The 24,986-nt window shown below is 44.2% G+C and overlaps 2 protein-coding genes across 2 annotated transcripts; both read left to right on the forward strand.

The window, feature by feature from the left end:
- Positions 1-4,296: 4,296 nt before the first annotated feature.
- On the forward strand, positions 4,297-11,390 carry smu1a (SMU1 DNA replication regulator and spliceosomal factor a). The gene is made up of 12 exons (XM_061686446.1): positions 4,297-4,388; positions 6,500-6,710; positions 7,058-7,210; positions 7,278-7,388; positions 7,584-7,712; positions 7,803-7,922; positions 8,786-8,902; positions 8,992-9,119; positions 10,410-10,536; positions 10,611-10,778; positions 10,962-11,114; positions 11,200-11,390. Exons 1-12 carry the CDS (start codon positions 4,363-4,365, stop codon positions 11,296-11,298), a joined length of 1,542 nt encoding a protein of 513 aa, XP_061542430.1. The 5' UTR covers positions 4,297-4,362; the 3' UTR covers positions 11,299-11,390.
- Positions 11,391-15,670: 4,280 nt separating this feature from the next.
- LOC133407500 (probable polypeptide N-acetylgalactosaminyltransferase 8) lies at positions 15,671-24,985 on the forward strand. The gene is made up of 11 exons (XM_061685485.1): positions 15,671-15,839; positions 17,076-17,343; positions 17,436-17,602; positions 17,884-18,067; positions 19,121-19,318; positions 20,425-20,539; positions 20,604-20,789; positions 22,176-22,313; positions 23,854-23,949; positions 24,170-24,337; positions 24,423-24,985. Exons 1-11 carry the CDS (start codon positions 15,671-15,673, stop codon positions 24,567-24,569), a joined length of 1,836 nt encoding a protein of 611 aa, XP_061541469.1. The 3' UTR covers positions 24,570-24,985.
- The last annotated feature ends 1 nt before the right edge of the window (position 24,986 follows it).

Genomic DNA, 24,986 nt, shown 5'->3' on the forward strand with positions numbered 1-24,986 from the left:
AAAGTTCACATTTTTAAACCGTGAATTAATTTTTTGTATTTTTTGTATTTTTACTGTTATGACATTATTTCTCTCGGTATGAAATGCCATTGTATTGTAATATAATACCAATGAATTGTATTTCATTTTATTATTTATCACAACTTTATTCAAAAGTCATATTCCCACTAGTTACTTGCCGACCGAGTTGTCATTGAGCGAAAGACATTATTCATAGTTAAATGCTATATATAACATAGTAGTGAGGATAATAAGCGTGCATATGTAATGCAGGTCACGTGGTCGCAATGGCCCGATCACTTGGCCGCATGTTTAATTGCGGTGGTTTCTTTCCGGTCCCTTGGCGCAGATGATCATCCATCATCCCGCTCATTTAATATCCAACCGCGCCTTTTCATGCATCTGGGCCTATTTTTAGCCCTCATCAATATACATTGGCGCCATGGTTACGATGGCATTACAATGAAATGAGTCATGACTTGATAATCGAACACTGAGATCCACCTTTGTACTCAACGGTATTGACAAACTTATTGTGGCATTTGCTGGCTTCAATATTTAATGGCAATTTTCCAACGTACCATTTCCACATTTGGTGTGTTTGCACAAAATATCGGTGTCGGATCGGTATTGCCGAAACCGGCTTGAATTCAACTCCGTATCGGCTCGGAAAAGAAAATGGTTCCCACCTGCGGAGACATTCAACTGGCAAAAGGCACTTTTTTTCCCCCGCAACTCCACCTACACTTGTCTCTTATTTTCCTGCGTTTGGAATGCCTCCAAAAAGAATTTACGTAGCTACCACCAATTAAAAATCATATGTCCCCATTGAATTCCTCTGAGTGCACCTGAATGCACCGCCGGACTGAATAAACAAATGTGAGGCGGGATGACAAACGGGAATAAATCCACTCGGCCGATTCAAGTCCAGATGTGAGAAAGGCCGCGAAGCGTGAACGCTTTCTGTCAGAGACCCTCGAGATGTACAACTAAAAGCCCCTTTCGCCCCCACCCCGCCCTCACCACAATAATGGCTGACAGCTGCCATCTTGTCACTCGCTGATGGAGTAATTAGCGGCAAGCTTCCGACACATTGATCGCATTTGATCCAAGCCGGGAGCTTCGGAAACGTTTGACTTTGTAGCCGTCCCGGCAGCCACGCTGATTGTTTTTCGTGGTTGTTTCAGGAACCACAGAATCATTGTGTTCTGCGACAATGTAAGCTTGCTTTCGGGACTCCTCGAAGTAGAAAACAACAAAGCCAAGACAGAAAGCTCTTTTGATGGCAAAATGATAATTGCGTTACAGATATAGAGCTGAGCTCTGAAACTCATAATCGACATGACATGTCGAAATTCACCCGCTAATCTTTTTCTTCTGCTCAAAAGCCGCGCTGATCTCAAATCCAAAGTGCTGCAACAGCGCCATCTATGCCCGTAGATGTTAGTCCTTGAAGTGGTTTACCGACCTGAACTCCATAGACAAGCTGGGTGAGACCCTCTTCCACAACTACACGTTGAAAAAGGTACTTGACCAATATAGACGCTGGCGGCAGTAAACGGTGGGATCCCAGTTGACGAATATAAACGTCCATGGCAATGAATGTGTTAAGAGAAGCTTAGCGACAATTGGTTGCAAACTGACGGCCTTCTGTCTCTGATACAATGTTGAAAGTTGGCAAATCTGCAGGTCGACTTCAACCTGCCCCCCCACACCACCCTTCCACCATCTGTTGTTTTCCCACAGGGACAGCTAGCATTTGACTTTCTAGCCACGTATCCTAAAGGTTACGACAACAACAAATGCTGGACCAAATTGTGGCTGCTATTGCCAGTGAAAAAGAGATCGACGATATATTTCTCGCTAAAAAGTTGCCATTTCCTCAGTATCTGATAAAACTTGATGAAACCCCCCCCCCTTAGCGTGGTGGAGGGGTTTGTGTGTCCCAATGATCCGAGGAGCTACGTTGTCTGGGGCTTTACGCCCCTAGCAGGGTCGCCCATGGCAAACAGGTCCTAGGTGAGGGTCAGTTTGGTCTGGATATCCCGCAGTAAGACCGTGGTCCTCAGTCGGAAAACGGCGGCGTGCCCTCTCCGGGTCGGGGATGACATCCTGCCCCAAGTGGAGGAGTTCAAGTATCTTGGGGTCTTGTTCACGAGTGAGGGAAGAATGGAACGGGAGATCGACAGGCGGATCGGTGCAGCGTCTGCAGTGATGCGGACTTTGTATCAGTCCGTTGTGGTGAAGAAAGAGCTCAGCCGAAAGGCGAAGCTCTCGATGTACCGGTCGATCTACGTTCCTACCCTCACCTATGGTCAGGAGCTGTGGGTCGTGACCGAAAGAACGAGATCCCGGATACAAGCGGCCTGAAATGAGTTTCCTCCGCAGGTTGTCCGGGCTCTCCCTTAGAGAACGGGTGAGAAGCTCGGTTATCCGGGAGGATCTCAGAGTAGAGCCGCTGCTCCTCCGCATCGAGAGAAGCCAGATGAGGTGGCTGGGGCATCTGATTCGGATGCCTCCCGGACACCTCCCCGGTGAGGTGTTCCGGGCACGTCCCACCGAGAGGAGACCCCGGGGACGACCCGGGACACGCCGGAGAGACTACGTCCTTCGGCTGGCCTGGGAACGCCTCGGGATCCCCCCGGAAGAGCTGGATGAAGTGGCTGGGGAGAGGGAAGTCTGGGCGTCCCTGCTAAAGCTACTGCCCCCGCGACCCGACCTCGGATAAGCGGTAGAAAATGGATGGATGGACGGATGGATGAAAAGAAGCAACATTCCTAACGTGCCGGCAGACAGAAAGGAGGAGGTCTTTGAACGCACCGGCAGACATGTTGGCCTAGTTCGCCTCCCGCAGGAAAAAGCACTCAATCAATTATTTAGCTGCGCACTGGAGTGCTTGAAAAGGGCATGCGTGTGTGTCTGTGTGAGTGTGTGCGTGCGTGTGTACGTCTCTAAACGGGAAAATCTTTTTTTTTTTTTTTTTTTTGCCGTGATCCCGCATCAATCAGTGGCTGCGCAACAGCGTCCTGATGGATGTTTACTATCGCACGTCAGCCATCTGTCCAGTGTACCAGGTTCAAATTTGGTAGCAATCGGACAAAATGTCTCGGACGAGTCTGCCTTTGAAAGACAACCGGAAATGACCAAAATCACCCTAAAATGGCCGCTTCAAACCAAATCGGCAGACGTCCTGTGTCTTTCTGGGTATGACTTCTTGAGACTTTTTTTTTGTGTGTGTCTAATCATGATTGACAGGCCTACCAACATACAAGCTCAACTTCCTGTGCGTTTTACAGCATGTGTTCGCGTGAGTTGTTTGTGTGTGTGTGTGTGTGTGTGTGTGTGTGTGTGGGTTGAGTCACGTTAGGCGGTGTTATTATATTTCATGTCGCTAAGTGAAACTGGCTGGGACAAATTGGTCTCTGAAGGACCCCTGGAAATGGCCGTAATGACCCGGAGCCAAAATCACCGACTTCCTGTGTTTCTTCAGGTATGCCAACCAATTGGAATTTCATTTTTTTTTTCTGCAAATGACTTCTGTCCGTTTTACAACTCTAAATGTGCCCCTTGATCTTAAAGGTTTGCTCACCTCTCCTCCTTCTTCTTCTATGGTCCTGACTACCTTTTTTTTTTTTTAAACATTTTATTTTTAACAATTTAGACAATACAAACAGGGCAAGAAGTCTTTACGTCATGACATGGTCCCGACTCCCCATCTGTGAGCTTCAAAACATGTTGACCTTGAATGACCTTCAGAGAGCAGAGGGAGCACGTGTGTTGTGCAACGCCCCCTGCTGGCTACACTCCAAAACTGCGGAAGGACGGCTCGGTGCGCGACACGTGACCATGTTTTTTGTACTTTTTGTTCTTCCAGTTAGGAAGCAGTCACGCCTTGGCTTTAATATTAGCACATGTACCCTGACACAACAATTAACTTCTCTCAAAAAAGAGGACAGTGTTATTGTCTGACCACCTGAATCGTTTCTTAAACTAGAACAAAATGTCTGCCAACTCCTAAATAGTCATGGATTTATTTATTTTTTTAGACCACCCTTGTTTCTTCAATTTCTTGTTCATATTAATGCCTGGTACCACTAAAGGTATATTATCTGAAGAATACAATGAACACGACAAAAATACAGCTGATTCTATAATAATAATACCTTGTCTTATTTGACGTGGCTAATTTAGAAGCACGCCACTACCACACGCCACCAATAGATGGCGGTAAAGAGCTTCAACGCTATTTGCCAGACCTAGAGAGGAAGACAAAAAGAAGTCTTCGATCCACTTCCGGGTTAGCGTGTGTAGTTTCTGCTAGCTGCCTTGCTTCATTTTTTTGCCCTCCTCACAAAACTAACCATGTCTCTGGAGATTGAATCGGCAGAGTGAGTAAAAAAAACTAAAACTTTTGATATGTGGCACTTGAAGTACATGAAAGAGCAAACTGCCTTTTTTTGTTTTTAAGTGGTCGCGTTTCCTCGTATTCAAGCGTCCTCGCATGCGCCGCTAACGTTAGCGGTCCTGGGCTAAGCTAGACCAGCTCCGACTGGCGTCAAGCGAGTTTTTTTTCGATTACTACGCGTACTGGAATATTCAGGACAGAGGTTCTCAAATTTGATTCATTGCGGGACACGTTGTCGTTATAACTGCAACCGTGAAAGCACACGCTTGGTGGGTAGAAATACGCCAAAATACAACCCCAATTCCAATGAAGTTGGGACGTTGTGTTAAGTATAAATAAAAACTGAATACAATGATTTGCAAATCATTCTCGATCTCTATTTAATTGAATACACTACAAAGACAAGATATGTAATGTTCAAACGGATAAAGTTGATTGTTTTTAGCAAATAATCATGCACTGAGAATTTTATGGCTGCAACACGTTCCAAAAAAGCTGGGACATGTGGCAAAAAAGACTGAGAAAGTTGAGGAATGCTCATCAAACACCTGTTTGGAACATCCCACAGGTGAACAGGCTCATTGGGAACAGGTGGGTGCCATGATTGGGTAGAAAAGGAGCTTCCCTGAATTTCTAACTCACAAGCAAAGATGGGGTGAGGTTCACCTCTTTGTGAGTAACTGCTTGAGAAAATAGTGGAATAGTTTAAGGATAATGTTCCTCAACGTACAATTGCAAGGCATTTAGGGATTTCATCATTTGCGGTCCATAATATCGTCAAAAGGTTCAGAGAATCTGGAGAAATCACCACATGTAAGGGGCAAGGCCGAAAACCGACATTGAATGCCTGTGACCTTCGATCCCTCAGGCGACACTGCATCAAAAACCAACATCAGTGTGAAAAGGATTTCACCGCGTGGGCTCAGGAACACTTCAGAAAACCAATCTCAGTAAATACAGTTTGGCGCTACATCCGTAAGTGCAACTTGAAACTACTATGCAAGGCAAAAGCCATTTATCAACAACGCCACCGGCTTCTCTGGGCCCGAGCTCATCTAAGATGGACTGATGAAAAGTGTTCTGTGGACCGACGAGTCCACATTTCAAATTGTTTTGGGAAATTGTGGATGTCGTGTCCTCCGGGCCAAAGAGGAAGAGAACCCTGCTGACTGTTGTGGACGCAAAGTTCAAAAGCCAGCATCTTTGATGGTACGGGGCTGCGTTAGTGCCAATGACATGGGTAACTTACACATCTGTGAAGGCACCATTAATGCGGAAAGGTACATACAGGTTTTTTTTTGTTTTGGAGAAACATACGCTGCCATCCAAGCAACGTCTTTTTCACGGACGCCCCTGCTTATTTCAGCAAGACAATGCCAAACCTGCACGGGTTACAACAGCGTGGCTTCGTAGTAAAAGAATGCGGGTACTAGACTGGCCTGCCTGCAGTCCAGACCTGTCTCCCATTGAAAACGTGTGGCGCATTATGAAGCGTCAAATACGACAACGGAGACCCCGGACTGTTGAACAGCTGAAGCTGTACATCGAGCAAGAATGGGAAAGAATTTCACCGACAAAGCTTCAACAATTAGTGTCCTCAGTTCCCAAATGTTTCTTGAATGTTGTTAAAAGAAAAGGTGATGTAACACAGTGGTAAACATGGCCCTGTCCCAGCTTTTTTGGAATGTGTTGCAGCCATAAAATTCTAAGTTCATGATTATTTGCTAAAAAAAAACAATCAAGTTTGTCAGTTTGAACATTAAATATATTGTCTTTGTAGGGTATTCAATTAAATATGGGTTGAACATGATTTGCAAATCATAGTGTTCTGTTTTTATTTGTTTAACACAAGGTCCCAACTTCATTGGAATTGGGGTTGTAGAAAAATTCCGCTTTGTTTAGGATTGTTACTAAAGACTTCAAACCACATGAATATCAAACTAGAGGATATCATTAGGTAGAAAGTAAAACACCAATAAAATGAGCCCTAGTTTGTAAGTTTGGGTTGAGATAAAATGATCTGTCCAAATCTAAAGTGCCCCCTGAGCTTATTATTTGTTGACCGCCCCCCAACTTGACTTGTGTCGCTCCCAGCGTGATCCGACTCATCATGCAGTACCTGAAGGAGAACAACCTGCACAGGTCGCTGGCCATCCTGCAGGACGAGACCACCGTGTCGCTGAACACGGTGGACAGCATCGAGAGCTTCGTGGCCGACATCAACAGCGGCCACTGGGACACTGTCCTCCAGGCCATCCAGTCCCTCAAGCTGCCCGACAAGACCCTCGTGGACCTTTACGAGCAGGTCAGCTCACTTTGTTTCTTCGCATTCACCAGCCCACAATATTAGGTACACCTACGCGGTTGCAAAACTTTGACGTAGAACACTTTTATTTCACTTTAAACCCCAAATCAATGTTCAAGAATGAACCATTTCTCATTATGTGACATAGTGGCAGTCAGTCTGCCATTTTGTTTCAAATCTGCCATTGTACGCTCATTTTGGCTGTTTCCAGGGCCTCCTTCAAAAAGGAATATCTCCTATGCAGTTTCCTGTTAGCAATATGAAGCATGTTCATAATGAGTGGCTCCACAAAAATGTCTGGCCAAAGCGTAGCAGCGACGTTTGCATGTGCGCTGTGTTGTGTTCAGGTTGTGCTGGAGCTTATCGAGCTGAGAGAGTTGGGCGCGGCGCGTTCCCTCCTCAGGCAAACGGACCCGATGATCATGTTGAAGCAGACGCAGCCGGAGAGGTACATCCACCTGGAGAATCTGCTGGCCCGCTCCTACTTCGATCCCCGCGAGGTGAGGATGATGCGTCGTCATCATCTTAGAGGATTATTAGGCGCGATTCTAACGAGTTCATTTTCAGGCGTACCCGGACGGCAGCAGCAAGGAGAAGCGTCGGGCGGCCATCGCTCATGCCTTGGCGGGAGAGGTCAGCGTGGTGCCGCCGTCCCGTCTGATGGCTCTGCTGGGCCAGGTGAGTCATTTCAAGGTTTTTATTTTATTTTATTTTTTAAATTTTTATTATTTTTGTAACATTCATATGGAGTTTTGAAAAATACAAGTACAGTTAAGCGCTTGAGGCTCACTGACTTGAGCACTTGATTTGTACCACTTGAGTGGGATTTCATTTGACTTTGTTATAGTTTTGACCGTTTGTTTTTGCGGCCAGTCGCTCAAGTGGCAGCAGCATCAGGGTCTCCTCCCCCCCGGGATGACCATCGACTTGTTCAGGGGCAAAGCGGCCGTCAAAGATGTCGAGGAGGAGCGTTTCCCCACGCAGCTCAGCAGGCACATCAAGGTGACTTCTGCTGTGGCTGCCAGAGTCTGCTCAGTTTATTTCCGAACAAGGCTGAAATGTCTAAAAAAAAATGTCTCTGTTCGTTTATAGTTTGGCCAAAAATCCCACGTGGAATGTTCCAGGTTCTCCCCTGACGGCCAGTACTTGGTGACTGGCTCTGTGGACGGCTTCATCGAGGTGTGGAACTTCACCACAGGCAAAATCAGAAAGGTAAAAACAGTTTTAAAACACCACCGGTTGAGGTATTAAAAGGGGCCATGTTGTTAGAAAAATGGCTTTTAAATGGCGTGTATACAAATGCATGAATTCTTTGTTTATATTTTGAAGCTTCATGCTTATACTGAGCAACCATCGTACAATATAAGCATGTGAGGTTGGTTGAAATGGTTTTATTTACATGGGATAAACCCCTGGAGATGCAACACCTCGTTTGCAAAGCGGTCCCACAAAAAAGGTGACGGTATCATTTTTGTCCACTTGGGTTCGCCATCCTAGCGTTCTACACGTCAGTTTTTTTGTGACGATCAACTTGTACCCGCCTTTAAAAGGCAAGCCTGGCCTGTTGAGTGACGTGAAAGTGAGAGGAGGAGGACTTTCAGGCGGTCGGCTGTTTGCGCAGAGTGGCGGCCTCGGTTGAGGCCATTTGACCGATTCAAAGAACAACACCCTCTCTATCCAAACCACCTGTTGTTGTTTACAATTATTTGTTCTGCGACTGCAAACATTTTAAACAGTAGAAATATAACTTTAAGCTTAACTGTTGGTTTATTTACTTTTGATCAAGTATATTTGAAGGTTTTCCAGCACTTTGAATTTCCAAGAAGTCCTTTAAAAAAAGTTTAGATGTCGTCTACTTGTATGTTTGAGTTGAGAGTCTTGGGATTATTGCCAGCTCAAACTGCATCTTAAAATCAAGTTCCTATCATCCGTGAACATTTTGGATGCAATTTTGTTGTTCAAGATCACAGATGTTGATTGCCCGAAGTGTATTTGAGTTGAAAAACATTGCTTCCTTGTGTTTTGGGCCCATTTTAGAATAAATCTCGCCTCGTGCGTCAATTCTATGTCTTAAGGATCTCAAGTATCAGGCTCAGGATAACATGATGATGATGGACGACGCCGTGCTGTGCATGAGCTTCAGTCGAGACACCGAGATGTTGGCCACTGGCGCCCAAGATGGAAAGATTAAGGTGGGTTTGGTTCTTTGTTTGTTTGTTTTGGTTGCCATGCGTGTGCAGCACGAAAGCTGACGTTCGGCGTGCGTCCAATGTGTCGGCAGGTGTGGAAGATCCAGAGCGGTCAGTGTTTGAGGAGGTTTGAGCGCGCGCACAGCAAGGGAGTCACCTGCCTCAGTTTTTGCAAAGACAGCGGCCAGATCCTCAGCGCCTCCTTTGACCAGACCATCAGGTGACAAGAAAGCGTAACCACAAAAGCAGCCAGGCTGAAGCCTCAAATGCACCATAAATATCATATTCAAGGTTGTATACACACGGTGGGCGAGTGACCGACTGGTTAGCACATCCGCCTCACAGGTCAGAGGTCGAGGGTTCAAATCCCGGCTCCGGTCGGTTTCCTCCCACATTCTGAAAACATTTGCGACTCGAAAATCCTCGTAGGTGTGGCACAGTCCTGAAAAACACGGAAAGTTATGCTGGTTGAAAATGCATTTTCCAGGTCATTGGGAAGGTTTTGGAAAGAAAAAAAAAATTCTACACAGTTTTGGGAAAACTCATGGAAATATTGTTTGGATGATATTTAGTGTGCGTAAAACAAAGAAAACGGTGTAACATGTGATCAAAATTTAATTTGACACGCCTGCGCCGCAAACCGCCAACAAAGGAGAAGAGTGTGCGTGCGGCTCCGCACGACTAACCGACGTGGTTAAAATCCTTCGGGCACGTCGTGTTGGAGTAACGAAGTGCTGTCTGTCGACGCTTCAACCACACTTAAGAATCAGCTGAGTAAAACAATAAAATCCATCTTGTGGCAACATTGCGACAGTTAAATCGGTCAACTAAGACACAAATAACCAGCTAACGTTGGCATATGTTTTGACTCTGCCCAGAACACTCAAGCACACTGCTTGAAGAGTCAGATAAGATCATTTTCCTCAACAAAAAGTTCAGTGTTTTGAGTATGCAAGTATCTGGCCTGGGTTGCCAAGTTGTTTTGTTTGATTAGCCCGTCACTGGGCGCTTGTGAAAGTGGAACCTTGCCCGTGTGAAATTAATTTCATAACGTTTCAATTGAAGTTCAGAGGTTTGACATTAGTACTGAGGGAAAATAGCTCTGTGAGAAATTTAGAGTCAAGTATAAAAAAGGTAAGACGATTTCATTTTAAAATAACTGGTTAGCGCCTTGATTTAAACCAGCTGACTCCACACTTTTTCTTCCAAGGGCCACATGCAGAAAGATCGAAGACGACGAGGTTTCATTTATTTAACACACTAAAGCTGTGTGAGCCTGTAATATAGATGTTTTTCTATCTACTAGCGCTACGAACGAATCAGCTGCGATTCGGAATGACTCGAGTCTGCTTGAAAATATGAATGCTGAATGAGCATTTTCTCATTGAAATCAAAATGAATCAGAGTAACACGACACACTTTATTCTGAGAAGAGCTGGAATGCACGCTGCCTTCACTTCCTAACAAGCTTTCTCGTCCTCTTGATTTTGTATTTTTGTTTTTGCGTCAGGATCCACGGGCTGAAGTCAGGCAAGTCCCTCAAGGAGTTCCGCGGCCATGCGTCGTTTGTCAATGAGGCCACGTTCACCCCCGACGGCCACCACATCGTCAGCGCTTCCTCCGATGGCACCGTCAAGGTGCGCCCGACGCGCGCGTCTTTCTTAAAGGAAAGCATGTTTTCTTTTTTAACACGACTCTTTGCGTACCTCAGGTTTGGAACGTTAAGACCACCGAGTGCAGCAGCACTTTCAAGCCGCTGGGCTCGTCGGCCGGCACCGACATCACCGTCAATAACGTCCACCTGCTGCCCAAGAACCCAGAACACTTTGTGGTGTGCAACCGCTCCAACACCGTGGTCATCATGAACATGCAGGGACAGGTACAAATCAGTCACGTGTTGTGCTGAAAGAATCCGCTTGAATGACCTGGAAATGAATGCTTCCTGTTCAACCTCACCCCCCATGTTCCTAGACCTCTTGAAAGTACTTGGATTTTATCCCCCCCCCCGATAGTTTGATCATTAATTCATCGTTAAAATGCCGCAACTGTGGGCTCTTTCCAGATCGTGAGGAGCTTCAGTTCGGGTAAAAGGGAAGGAGGCGACTTCGTGTGCTGCACGCTGTCGCCGCGCGGCGAGTGGATCTACTGCGTGGGCGAAGACTTTGTGCTCTACTGCTTCAGCACCGTCACGGGCAAGCTGGAGAGAACGCTGACGGTACGGGGCACGTGCGGGCGTTCGGCGTTTTATCGGGGGGAAAGAAAGCGCTCATTGTTGACGTTTACGCCCTCGTCCCTCGCAGGTCCACGAGAAGGATGTGATCGGCATCGCCCACCACCCCCACCAGAACCTCATCGCCACCTACGCTGAGGACGGCCTCCTGAAGCTCTGGAAGCCCTGAGCTATCCCGGACGTGGACTCGTGGGGCCCATTTGTTTGTGTGTGGCAGGACGTGAAGACCGCCGCCGCCACGGTGACGTCGCAGTCCCCCTGTAGAAGTTGCAGAAGAAGAAAGGAACACATCGCTTGTTGGTGGCTTAGAGAGAGAATTTAGCTTTTGTGTTCAACTGGGTGGATTTATTTTAAATTTTTGTCATTTATCTGTATTTTCCCCCACTTTTGTAAATACTTTTTTAGGACTTTTTATGTTTATGTATGTTTTCATTTTTCCTGAAGTACATACAATTGACACATTTCAGACAAATTAGCAATGGGATTATTTTAATCCACGTTAGAAACAACAAATCACCATCTCAGTTCTGGACAAGGCAGCCCATTCCGTGTCTCTCTTGGTTTGTTTTGTACCTCACCTCTATGGCGATTAAAGCTGTTTAACCGCTTACAATTGTGTTCAACTTTCAATGTAGCCGACATCAAGGTTTACACTGGCACCGACGATCTCATTCATCGTGTACGCGGTGCGGCGAATTGAGTCGCTGTGACGTGTGACAGCGAATCCAACAGGCGAGGGATTGGCGGAGTGACTTCAGAGTGCTAACGGCAAATCCTTTTGCTGGACTTGTACGGTAAATGGAACTTTGCAAGCGACAGAGTGAAATGAGTTTTTCTTTACCGTCGCCCACCTGAAACAAATGGCCAGGCGTTCAGTTGGAGAATCGGGCTGCCTCAAGTTGCTCGTCTTCCTCCGGAAGCTTGCGCCAACTGCAACCGGCTTTCAAACTGCTCCCTGCTCGCCAGCCGCTTCCTGGCGGGCCTCTAAGCGACCACTTCCCACTACGGGTAAGACCGAGTACTGTGTGAAAATCCCTTTCGGCGTTGAGAAATCCCCTTTTTGTTGTTTTCATTTTAGGCCATCTAATGAAATAAAAAAAGCTTTAGTGGCATCTTGTTCCTACGCACCAACATTCAACTGTGGGGAGTTCTTTACGAAGGACATAGCTTTGTCTAAAATATACATTTTCTGAGCCGTTCATCCTCACAAGGAGCGCTGGAGCCTATCCCAGCTATCTTCGGGCAGGAGGCGGGGTACACCCTGAACTGGCCGCTTGCCAATCGCAGGGCACATAGAAACAAACAACCATCAGCGCACACATTCACACCTACGGGCAATTTAGAGTCTTCGATTAACCTACCACGCCTGTTTTTGGGATGTGGGAGGAAACCGGAGTGCCCGGAGAAAACCCACCCAGGCAAGGGGAGAACATGCAAACTCTACACAGGCGGGGGATTGAACCCCGGTCCTCAGAACTGTGAGGCGGATGCTCGAACTAGTCGGACACCGTGTCGCCATCTCAACATCTAGAAGGAGAAAATACTAAAAGCCAGTTATTTTTTGAAACTTAAAATTTAAAAAAAATTATAAAATGTTTAAAACTAAAGAAATTTTTTTATTTTTTTCTAATTGATATTTTTTGTCATATTTTAAAATAATTCAACAACTTTATAATACATTTAACATGGATATATATATTTCTTAATTTTAAGTAAAAAAAAAAAAAAGAACAAATATATATAATGCAGCTCTTTCTTTACAATTTTAGACATTTTATTTAGAATACAAAAATGAAAGAAATAGCTTTTAATACGTTTTATATTCAATTAATTTCTTTTACAAATAAAGAAAAATATTTTCAATTTTATATTTACAATTTTATCTATATAAATGACAAATCAATTATTTTTCATTTAAGATTTTTATGTCTACACCTTATTTAGAATTGTAAAGCCATTGATTATAAAAACGAACATATCTCCATTTTAAATGTTTATATGTAATTTGTTTAATTGAAAATGATCTTCCCACAGAAGAATTCTGCTTTAAAATCCTTAAAAAAGTGAAAACGTTCTTAACGTAAGCCGTCGATGGTCACATGATCGGTAGTGTCGTGCTAAGTTACTACCAAAATGTAATTCATATTACTACTTACTGTCATTTGAAAGTCATATTACATTATAAATATAATATAGGCCTACTTTCCTTTCAGATTTTTCACCAGATCAAGCAATTACTATTTGAATGGAGACTGATTGGAATTTGTATATGTGAAAAAAATAAAAATATTTGCATGTTGATGTTCACCTGTTTCATATGTTGTGAAATCACGTTGGAAACATTAACAGGATCAGAGTCTTCACATCGACAAATGTCAGTCATTGTTAACAATTGGGGATGCGCCGAGCTCTTTTTCTTCAGAAGTACTTTTGGGCAAACTGGTGGTCAGCCAATTGCAAGGCGCATAAAAACAAACAAGCATTCACATCCGCACCTTGGGGCGATTTTGTGGTTTTAAGGAACCTGCCATGACAGAGAAATGCCATCAAGAAGCGAAATGAAACTCCTCAAACCCACTTTGACATTGTTCTTTTACACTGAAACACCACAAGATGGCAACAAAGCAAGATATTTGACTAAATGAAACCCCTCAACTCACTTCAATATGGTTCCTTGACAGCAAGGCGCCACACGATGGTGGCAAAGATCAAACTTTGGCTAAACGAAACTACTCAACTCACTTCAACGTAGTTCCTTAACACGGAGCTGGTACAAGATGGTCGTAAAGCACAATTTTGGGCTAAATGAAACCCCTCAACTCACTTTAACATGGTTCCTTGACACCAAGATGGCGGCGAAGCACTATTTTTGTCGAAAGGAAACTCCTCAATTCATTTTAACATAGCACTATTTCGGTCCAACTGAAACTCAACTCACTTCAACGTCATTCCTTAACACTGAGACGCCACAAGATGGCGGCAAAGCACGATCTTTGGCTAAATGACATCCGTCAACTCAATTCAAAATAGTTCCTTGACACCAAGATGATGGCACAATTATTGTTGAAACTCCTCAACTCACTTCAACATAGTTCTTTAACACTTTTTTTTTAAACGTAAATATTCATTTGAAATCATATCTTTAATGCCATCATCAATATTCTTTTCCCCCTTTTTCTTTCACGCATACACCGAGTGAAAATAAAATGAAACGCTAAAGTCATGCTTCCGACAAATTGCTTTGTGCGTTACGTCAAAAAAAAAAAAAAATGTATCGACAACACATTAGCATGACAATCTGCGAGCATCCAAACGTGACCCAACCAGGATGAAGCCCCTGTTGGGCGGAGGCGAATTAAATCAATACAACGAGACCACTGTTAATCTCCAAGCAAACATGGCTCTCAAAGCTCCTATTGTCAAAAAAGAGAAGCGAAGTTGACCTTCCAAACACAACAGACCACTCCTTCAATGCCACCTACATTAATTTTAATTTATACATGCACATTATGTTCCAACAGGACTTTGTTTTTTTTCCTTTTTCCCCAAACTGAGCAGGCAAAACTGATGGAAAGTGGCAGAAAAATAGATTTGCCCCGTCCTCCTGCACGTGTGCTACACTCATAAAAGATAATATATCATGATAAACATCACACTTAAAAAAAAAAAAAAATAATAATAATAAAAAAAAAAAAGATGAATTCAGAATGGTCCCCAGAGGACTTGAAAAAAGCGCTTTTCTAATATAATGCGAGTGTTCCGTCTGAGCTGACAGATGGTAGCCGTGCGTGCGGCACACAAGGATGCAGGCTCCTGTTTGCCGTAGGACCAGCTCACACGGCCACGCACACTTCGTGCTTCTGGAAGATTCTACGAGCGCCAGAACAAACGCAACAGTGTCAACGAATACCTGAAAGGTGAACGTTATTGTCCTTGTAAATGCACATTTACATGAACACGCCATGAAATACACGCCTTCAATTTGGATAAAGGAGCAGAAACAGATGTGTGCGTACACAGTGAGAGTCCTATGTACAGTACTGTTCAAATGTTTGGTTAAAAATAAAAATTAAAAGATGAGGTCGCCGTGGAGGGAATTATGGAGAATTAGAAATTGGAGTCAGCATTAGCACAAAAAGCTTCAGGCTTCTATTAGAAAGTGAAAAAAAAAAAAACCTAAGGAAAAGCCTACTAGAACAACTGATATATATATAAATAGAAATATATATCTAAATATATATATATATATATATATATATATATATATATATATATATATACACACACAATCTTATCAGTTCCAAGATCAGGACAAAATATAATGGCTGCACAAACACAAAGAAAATGACCTGAAGCTGCTTCTTCTTTCTGTAGCTAAGAGTCAAAAATCAGGTTTAAAAATGATTTACCTTTGGTCTGTGGAAGACAGTAGTGAGCATGCTCAAAACATCTCCCCGGAGGAGGAGGGCAAAGATGAGCCTGGATTAAAAGCCAAAGATGACTCCCTCCTCCCTTCTGTTGCTCCTTCAGACGCCGTGGACATGAGGCCCGCCGGCCGGCTCAGAGTCGTCCTGGTGGCCACCTTTGTGGCCTCCATCCTGCTGTACCTGGCCTCCACGCGGGGGAACTTGCAAAGCCCCTCGGAGTCCGTCCAGGGCTGGGGGATCTTTAAGAGGATGGAAAACATGGAGGCCAACATTGAGAGGCTACGTGAGTCCTTTTTTTTTTTTTTTTTTTTATATATATAAATCTGGTCTTTCATCTCAATGAAGACACGCATGTGCCGTGCCCAACATGATACCCACCTGTAGCACCTTGTGCAAGAGTGGGCCAAGTGCAGCCCACGCCATTCTTTAATCCGGCCAACCGAACATGGAAATGATCGTGAGTCCTGCCTGCATTATTTGTTGCATTAATTTAGCTTTTTTTTTTTGTGGGGGTGGGGGGTTATTATTCATCTATCACATTAAATCATTAGTTGAGTTATTGTGAATTCAATAAAAAGATTGTTACGATTTTAAAAAAAAATTACATTTCATTTGACATTTGAACATATATATAGTTTATTTGCATTCATTTAGCCACCCCCCCCCCCAAAAAAAAATTGGTTAATTAAAATCTATTAATTTCATTCTTCCTATTGTAAATGAAATAGAAACCATTGGTAAAACAAAAACATTTAATAAAAAAAAAAAATGAAAGGTTTGTTGCATGCATCGTCCTTTTCCCCCCTTAAATTAAAAATATTGATGATTTTATTTATAGAGCTCATGAAGTTCGTTAACCAATGTATTGTATATAATTAACCAAATTAATAAAATATTTATTGTACAGAAAATGTCTTTAAATACAAAACATATTCCCTAGAATTAAAATGAGCACAACTTTACTGAAATTAGAGCTAATACTAAAATTAAATGAGTCTTCAAGTACAATTTTATATTCTGTAATTAATTAGAAAGGCTTTATCGAGCGATATTTTTGGAATATATGTTTTCCAGGCGCCTGAGTATATGTAACAGGGTTGCGCCAAACAGCAAAATATACTGGATGATATGATAAAAAAAAAAGGACAGTTAATGGTTGAGCTGACAACAATACAAATGTTTTTGTATTAACTGTAAAATGTTATGATTCTGTATTTATCTGAACTGCAGCCCGTTGTTTGTCCTCTGTGAAAAGTGCTACGCAGTCATCCCGTAATCGCGGTTGATTTTCCGCGGTCCGAGTGTATTGCGGTAAACGTCTACCGCCGCCGCCGCCATGAAAACCTTCTCCGTCACTTGGCTGGATATAGCGAAAAATCTGCGATGTAAAATTAGATCCGCGATACAGTGAGACTGCGGCGCACTGAACTCTCTTACTATTGAGGACCACGAGCATAATTGTACATGGACCTCGAGCTGAAGATCGAGGATCTGGAATCAATTCTCAAACGTTTTCCAGTCGACGCGGTAGACAAGCTGCAGCCAAAGCCGGCGGCGGCGGTGCAGGTGAAAGCCGAGGACGAGGCGGAAAAGGAGGACGGGAAGAAGGATAAGCCGGCGGTGAGGAAGGTGTTCCCCAACTCGGCCCTCTTCAAGAAGTGGGGCGAGGGGCTGAGCGAGGACGAGCAGAAGGAGGCCGAGGGCTTGTTCGCCAAGTACGGCTACAACGCCTTCCTCAGCGACAGGCTGCCGCTCAACAGGGAGATTCCCGACACGCGGCACGCCAGGTAGCCCAGTGACACAAACGCAGCGGGGGAGCGCTTCGTGTGCGCTTTGCTCCGTGCCTTGACGCCTTCTTCTTCGCCTTTCTTCTCAAAAGATGCGTGGGGAAAAAGTACCCCGCCGATCTCCCGAGCCTGAGCGTGGTGCTGATCTACCTGGACGAAGCTCTGTCCATCATCAAGCGGGCGGTCCGCAGCATCATGGACAAGACCCCCGCCGCTCTGCTAAGAGAGATCGTACTGGTGGACGACCACAGCGCAAACGGTACGCGGCGACTCAAAGAGAGCCGTCCCAACATTTGCTTCCAGAGCTCGCGGAGCACTTTGCTACGCGGATACTCGCTCTCTTTGCGTGATCCACCGGTGTGGCCGCATTAGAGCGCCTTGTCGTAGGGCGTGACTGAGCGCACGTCATGCAGAGAAAAGCCCAAGTCGATAAGAAAAGTCACTTTGCCGCTTTATCGTTCTTTATCGGGGTCGTCTAAATGGAAACGTAGTGGCTATTTTCCTGGCAAACAACTGTTCACCTTGCGCGTGCGTCCGCAGAGGACCTGAAGGAGAAGCTGGACGACTACATCAGCGTCATCCACGAGGAGCGTCCGGGCCTGCTCAAGCGGGTCGTCCACCACGAGCAGCTGGGCCTCACCCGGGCCAGACTGTCCGGATGGAAGATGGCCACCGGCGACGTGGTGGCCATCCTGGACGCCCACATTGAAGTCCACGTACAATGGTTGGTGGCAAAGGTTAAGGTGCTCTTCACCTAAGTAGGAGCGCAGACTTGACTCCATTAAGTTGTTGTTCTGACATACAGTAATGACACAATGAAATAGAATCGAAAGAATGAAACAGTTTTTGCTTCAATTCCACGGCTATTCTGCTGCTCCTTCTGGTGTGCGCACCATGGCCACTCGGAGACATACTACATACTAATAATACAGACGGTCACAACCTCTCAGTAAGACGCAGTAATATTAGTCTAAATATTATTTGCATTTCTGTGTACGCGTTTCCCCACCATGTGTGTACAAATGTAAGGGTTAAAATACGGCAACGCCAGTGCTATTTGTCGCATGACAAACATGGTTTTTTTTTGGGGGGCCAGGCTGGAACTGATTCACGGCATTTCCATTCATTTCAACCGGGGAAGATGATTTGCGATACCAGTGTCTTGAGCTACAAACCTGGTCGCGAACAAATTCCACTCACATCTCAAGGCACCGCTGTACAATTCTAAGTCTTAAAGTTTGTTTCCTTCATTTTATACCTTCCCCCCCCCCCCCCCGGATGTACCGGTATATGATTTTGGCACTGCTCTGCTAACTACAGCGTGTCCGATAAGTGGTTAAATGATGTTAAATTTAAAAACACCCAAGCCATTACGATCGTTAAATCGAACATTTTTACAATGATATTGAATATTTTGTATGTTTCCTTGGATTGCTGTCCACCCTGTCATTATGAGGTCACTTTGGCTTTCTTCAATGGAGGCTGAAACGGTGGATAGTTGCAGAATAAATATTTAGACAAACTTTTTTTCATCACCTGTAGTTGGATGTTGTCGAGCGTGACATAGCGAAATATCTATACACGTAAAAACCTCTCCAAAATTCCAAGTATTTCTGCAAAAGTATGCACAGCTTGCTAACTGAATCGTGTTGCTAAGTGAAAGTCCACCATGTGCTCAAGAAATGCTAACATTAGCCCAAAATGTCCACCCTGTCAGCGAGCTCACATATTTTGCTTTTTGTTTTAACGCCTTTGTGACTTCCGCCGACGCGTTCAGGGCGGAGCCGCTGCTGGCTCGCATCAAGGAGGACCGCACGATCATCCTGACGCCCGTCTTCGATCGGGTCAATTACGACGACTTGACGGTGACCCGCTACGGGCCGGCGGCTGACGCCTTCGACTGGGCGCTGTGGTGCATGTACGAGTCCTTCAGGCCCGAGTGGTACCGGCTCAAGGACGAGTCGCTGCCCGCCAAGTGAGTCGCATTTTTGACGATATTCGCTCGCTTCGGTTTGGCCTCACATACCCGCGATGATCTCACGCGATCGTTATCTTAGTTTCACAGATTGAAACGGTCCAGTGGAGCGGGAACGATGCCGTGGCATTCCTTACTGGAGCCCATGAGTTCCTGGTAGCTGGAAGATTGCTATGATTTGTTCTGGTGGATCAGCCAGCAATATAGTCCAAATAATGTCATCAATTAGAATTTACCTTTGAATAAAAAAAGCTTAAAAAACAAAAAACAAAACAAAAAACGAATTTTAAAAAATCTTTAAAATAATGACATTTATTCAAATTTAATTCAAAGTCTAGCATTTTTTAAAAATTGACTTAAAAAAATCCTGAGAGAGTTAAAATAAAAACTATTTAAATACACAGTTTAAAACAATTCTAAGGCAAAGTCTAAATTGTTTTTTAAATGGCTAAAATTCTAATTCAAAGTAGAACTCAAACATCGATCACCTTTAATAATCTAATTCAAAGTAAATTTAAAATAAAAACTATTTATAATGTAAAATATTGATATTTAATCATTCCAATTCAAAGTGAAATTACTTTTTTGAAATATAGCCTATTATATATATTGAAACGAACAATTTGAACAATTCAAAGTAAAATATCTTCATTTACATATTGAAGCGAATGAAATTATAATTCAATGTAAAATCAAAACATTACATTATTAAACCAATAACATTGTAATCAAAACTAGAAACTAAACTTGAACAATTGTAATTCAAAATACATTTAAAAAAATTAATTGAAGACCATTTTAATTCAAAGTAAAATGGAAAACATGTATACATAATCATTAATACAAGTCCTATTCAAAATCAAAGTCAAATCAGTTTTATGGGGATAGTTTATACAATTATGCGTACATTTTAAAATACTGTATGACGAGGACACGCTTGTAAAAGAGATTTTTATTCTCAATGAGGATTTTCTGGCTAAATGAGCTGAAGATCGTTTTGTGGCTTTTTCATTTTCGAGTTCACTTGATGCAATACGCACACAGCCTCACTCGCGGCAAATTTCGCGGCAAAGACGCTGAGTGAGCGCTGTTGTCGCTCACAAAAGGAGCCCGTCCATTATGGGGATATTGGTGGCGGATCGCAAGTTCTTCGGCGAGATCGGCAGCCTGGACGCAGGAATGAAGATCTACGGCGGCGAGAACGTGGAGCTCGGCATCCGGGTAAGAGTTCCAAAGTGCCCAACAAAGACGGAACGTTTGCTCAGCGGCGTGTTTGAGCCCGCAGGCGTGGCTGTGCGGCGGCAGCGTGGAGGTCATCCCCTGCTCCAAGATCGCCCACATCGAGCGGGCCAGCAAGCCCTACCTGCCCGACCTCAGCGTCACCATGAAACGGAACGCGCTGCGCGTGGCCGAGGTGTGGATGGACGAGTACAAGCACAACGTCAACATCGCCTGGAACCTTCCCCTGCAGGTTGGCCGTCAGAAACCGGCCGACGTTTTGGCTTTGGCGTGCAAACTTGAGCTATAATAAGCGTTGTATGGTGGCACTGCAGTTCGGCAAATATTGGACAACTCATCCAAAAAGTGGCTTCGGGCTCTTTAATGCCACGCCCACTTCAAGTTTGACTGTCAAACCAAACACAAAACAAAGATGAGAACAAGCACGCCGCTTTGCCTTAGAAAAGTCCACTTAGCTTAATGCTAATAAACAATGGAAAACGCGGCGCTTTGACATGCTAACGGCTCCCATCAATAGTTGCGGTTTTAGAAGCGGTGGATAAGCAACACGTACACAAACTACACACAGTTTCATTTCTTTTCTGTTTTTCTTAAGTTGTCTGTTTTTTCAACTAATTTCAGCCAATTTTGCATCACTGAATCCAAAAATGACATCCGTTTCTCCTGTTCAGTGTTAACAGTTTATTAATCAAATGTTACAAACGTTGCTTACTGTTCAGTGAATAGTAGACATTGATAAAAAGTCGGTACCTGTAAACTGTTGCGTCATTATTGTTCAAAATTCAGGGCATGAACCTCCGTTTATTTGTACCGCTAAAGCGAAAATACCTGCAAGTGTAAACAAAAACATAAGGCCGTAGTTCAAAAAGTTGACCTGACTGATTCAGCACATCGAATCTGCAAAATAAAAATTAAAAATCTTCACTAATAGTACAGCATCTTAACAGACTCACTTACAGTAGTAGAGGAAATACTTCATTTTGTCTGCATGACTGTATTATACTGCCTCCCGGTGGGCAAGGGCAAGGGCTCACCAGAAGGAGCAGCACAATGAATTGGACTGCAGCATTAAATAATGATGCACAAACAGTTCAATTCATTATGTTATTACTCGGTTTTGATCTCAAAACAATAAATGCCACGAACGAACTCCGCACATGTTCCCAAGGACCCCGTAGCTGCACAGCTAGGTGCCTGACGTAAAATACATGAAGTGCAGCACCAGACGATGCATGCACAAAGCGCAGCAATAACAGAGTATTAACAACCATTGCCCTACTTCTTCAGAAGAATCCATCTTTTTTCCTCACCGGCTGTTCTTCCAAACAAAATACAAACGCTGTAGAACCACACAGTGGCGAAGGGGTGGGGAGGCGTAGCCTACGTCATATCGAAGCGACTCCTCTGTTGTTGTAATGTAAAATTCCAGCCTTAGAAGTTACATACTGCAGCTTTATTAACTTCCCACAGAACTTGACCAGAAACGTTCTGGAAATGTACCCCAAAATATCCACGCCTTTGGAAACCTTGGCACAATGTGCTATTTTGCCAACGCAGCGAAATTACAAGTCCAATAAAAGCCAGCACGGTGGGCATTTTGTGCGTCTCTCCAACTCAGAATCACAGCGAGGACATCGGCGACGTGTCCGAACGGAAGGCACTGAGGGAGCGGCTCAAGTGCAAGCCCTTCAAGTGGTACCTGGACAACGTTTACCCCATGCTGGACCCTCTCATAGACCTGGTCGCCTACGGAGCGGTGAGCACAAACAATCACGGTTCATGGTCACTTGTTATTATGCCTGTGGAGTAGGGGTTGAACCAATTAGTCGACCGGTCTATTCTGTATCGACGTTTAACGTCGTAACGTAATGTCGACTAGTCGCTAATTCAAGCGAAACGTATTTGTTACTACGCCGGGCTGTCGTAACATGTCTTCATGTGAAACCGGTCGGTGGTGCTAAGGGGCCGCTGCACTGTGCTGAAAACATTTCAGTGACATCAATGAACTGAATTTGACACAATAGTCAACTCCAAAAAATCTTTCGTTGCTCAACCCCTACTGTGGAGAATGCAGTTTGGGACCGGTTCAACTGCAAAAGAGTTTTTATTTGTTTAGTGGATGCCTGACTGGAAAACTACACGGAAAGACGATAAAAATTAACATTTGTTTTCGTTGCGGTCAGGTTTTTGAGATCTTGATGTGTAATCAGGTAAAAAAATAAAATAAATAAAAAGTGTCACTATTGTGATACTTTGCACATACATATTGTGCCATTATTACTGTAGTTGTTGTAGTGCTGTCACTCTCAATCATTTGTATAATTAATTTTGATCGGTATTATTGCTTTATCGCACAATTTGTACATTTGTGTCCTGTATGTCCTAAATGTATTTTATATTGAAGTCTTTTTTTAAGTTAGACTTTTTTTTTTTTTTTTTTTTTTTTTTTGCTTGAGTACGAAAGTGACTCTCACAACCAGAGACAAATTATTAGTGTGTTTTAACACGTACAACACATCCAAGAATATTGAATTGAATTCGGAAGGTAAGTGGGTGCCAATGGAGTTGCTCTAAGATGGGGCTGGTATGGTGGTACCGGGTTGTTTTAGTAATCTATAGGCTGAAGAGTTTTGAACCAGTTCTAGTTTATGGAGTGATTTTTGAGGGAAACCAAAAAGAAGAGAGTAGGCGATACGGGAAAGGACGAGGCTGGAGACAAGAATAGCTGTAATGTGGGGGGTGAGTGATGTGGAGGCGAAAGTATGATGACGAGGCAATTTTATGAGCTATCGAGGATGACGACCAGATTTTTAACCCGGAGGGAAGGTGAGACTGGGGAATTGTCAATATTGAGAGTTTAAGATGTCAATTTTGGATAGGGCTGTTTTGGTTCCGATGAGAAGGATTTCAGTTTTGTTGCAATGGAGTTTCTTATAGATACGAGGTAAGGAAAGAGAGAGAAAGGTTGAATTTGGTTGAACAGAAATGTAGAGCTAGGTTTCTTCCACGAAGCAGTGGAAAAGAATATTACATTTGCGGAAAATATTGCCAATAGGGAGTAGGTAAATGATGAATAGAAGAGGCCCAAGGATGGAGCCCTGAGGGATCCGATTTGAAAGATTTAAGATGAATAAACTGCGCGAAAACCAATGAAGGGGTGTATGTGAGATGCCGATGTCTATTGAGGAGGATCCGGTGTGAGATGGTATTGAATGCTGCGCTCAAATCAATCAGGACAATCTCCACATGTCGCACAAAGCAGGAACTTTCATTGTGTGCTCTGCTCCTCTCTGCAGTTAATAAACCAGCTGAAGCCAGATCTATGCATCGACCAGGGTCCGGTCCCGGGCAGCACACCCATCCTCTACTCGTGCCACTACTTTGCCCCTCAGGTACGAGCCCACCCGCTACGGGAAGCCGTTTGAGCATTTATTCGACATCACTGCTCTCCAGTTTAAGGTCCACGCACTATTAAGCTCCTTGTCCTCACAAGTAGGACAACTTTGGCATGCAGTTTTGCCCAATATACCAAAGTTGTCCAGCAAGTGTGCAGGAATGTCAGACAGTAGTGGAAAACACACATTACTTGCATGCTAACTTGTCTCGCCACAGCGCTGCTACTACCGCACCAACGGGCAGCTTTACGTGGGCGGCATCAAGTCCCACACGTACAACAGCAACCGCTGCCTGGTGGATCCCGGCAGCGGCGTATACCCGACGCTCTACGAGTGCAAGTTGGCCAAGCAGAAGAAGTTCCACATGTTGTGGGACTTTAAGCAGGTGAGTGGCGGCGGAAATAGGATAGGAGTGGATAGGGAGAATCTACCAGTTTTGAGTAAAAACAAAAACCACCGACCACCTCTAGGGGGCGTCCATTCAGAACCGGGAGACGAAGCGGTGTCTGGAGATCGCCCAGGGTCAAGACAGCTACTACCAGCTCATCGTACAGCGCTGCACCGGTCAGATCTGGAACATACAGAATTATATCACAAATAGAGAGGCTCAAGGGTAACGAGCCAGCAAACTACAAGTACTTGGGTGGCCCCTTTGAGAGATTTTGCACTAGGTGAGTTACATGGATCACTGACAAGTAGACGCACGGGCAAAACCCTAGTTGGGTCTGAATCAAACTGAAGATTTTGTCCGCTTTGATAGATTTTGCACCGATGAGTCACACAGGGCACGGTGGTCGACTGGTTAGCACATTCGCCTCACCGGGTTCAAATCCCGGCCCCGCCTGTGTGGAGTTCGCATGTTCTCCGCGTGCCTGCGTGGGTTTCCTCCCACACCCCCAAAACATGCATTAATTGAAGACTCTAAATTGCCCGTAGGTGTGACTGTGAGTGCGAATGGTTGTTCTATGTGCAAGCATGGTGATGATGCTTAATGATCCACTGTTTTAAGCTCGAAAAAAAAAAAATAACGGCGT

The sequence above is a fragment of the Phycodurus eques genome, chromosome 9 (assembly GCF_024500275.1).
Source record: "Phycodurus eques isolate BA_2022a chromosome 9, UOR_Pequ_1.1, whole genome shotgun sequence".
NCBI lineage: Eukaryota > Metazoa > Chordata > Actinopteri > Syngnathiformes > Syngnathidae > Phycodurus > Phycodurus eques.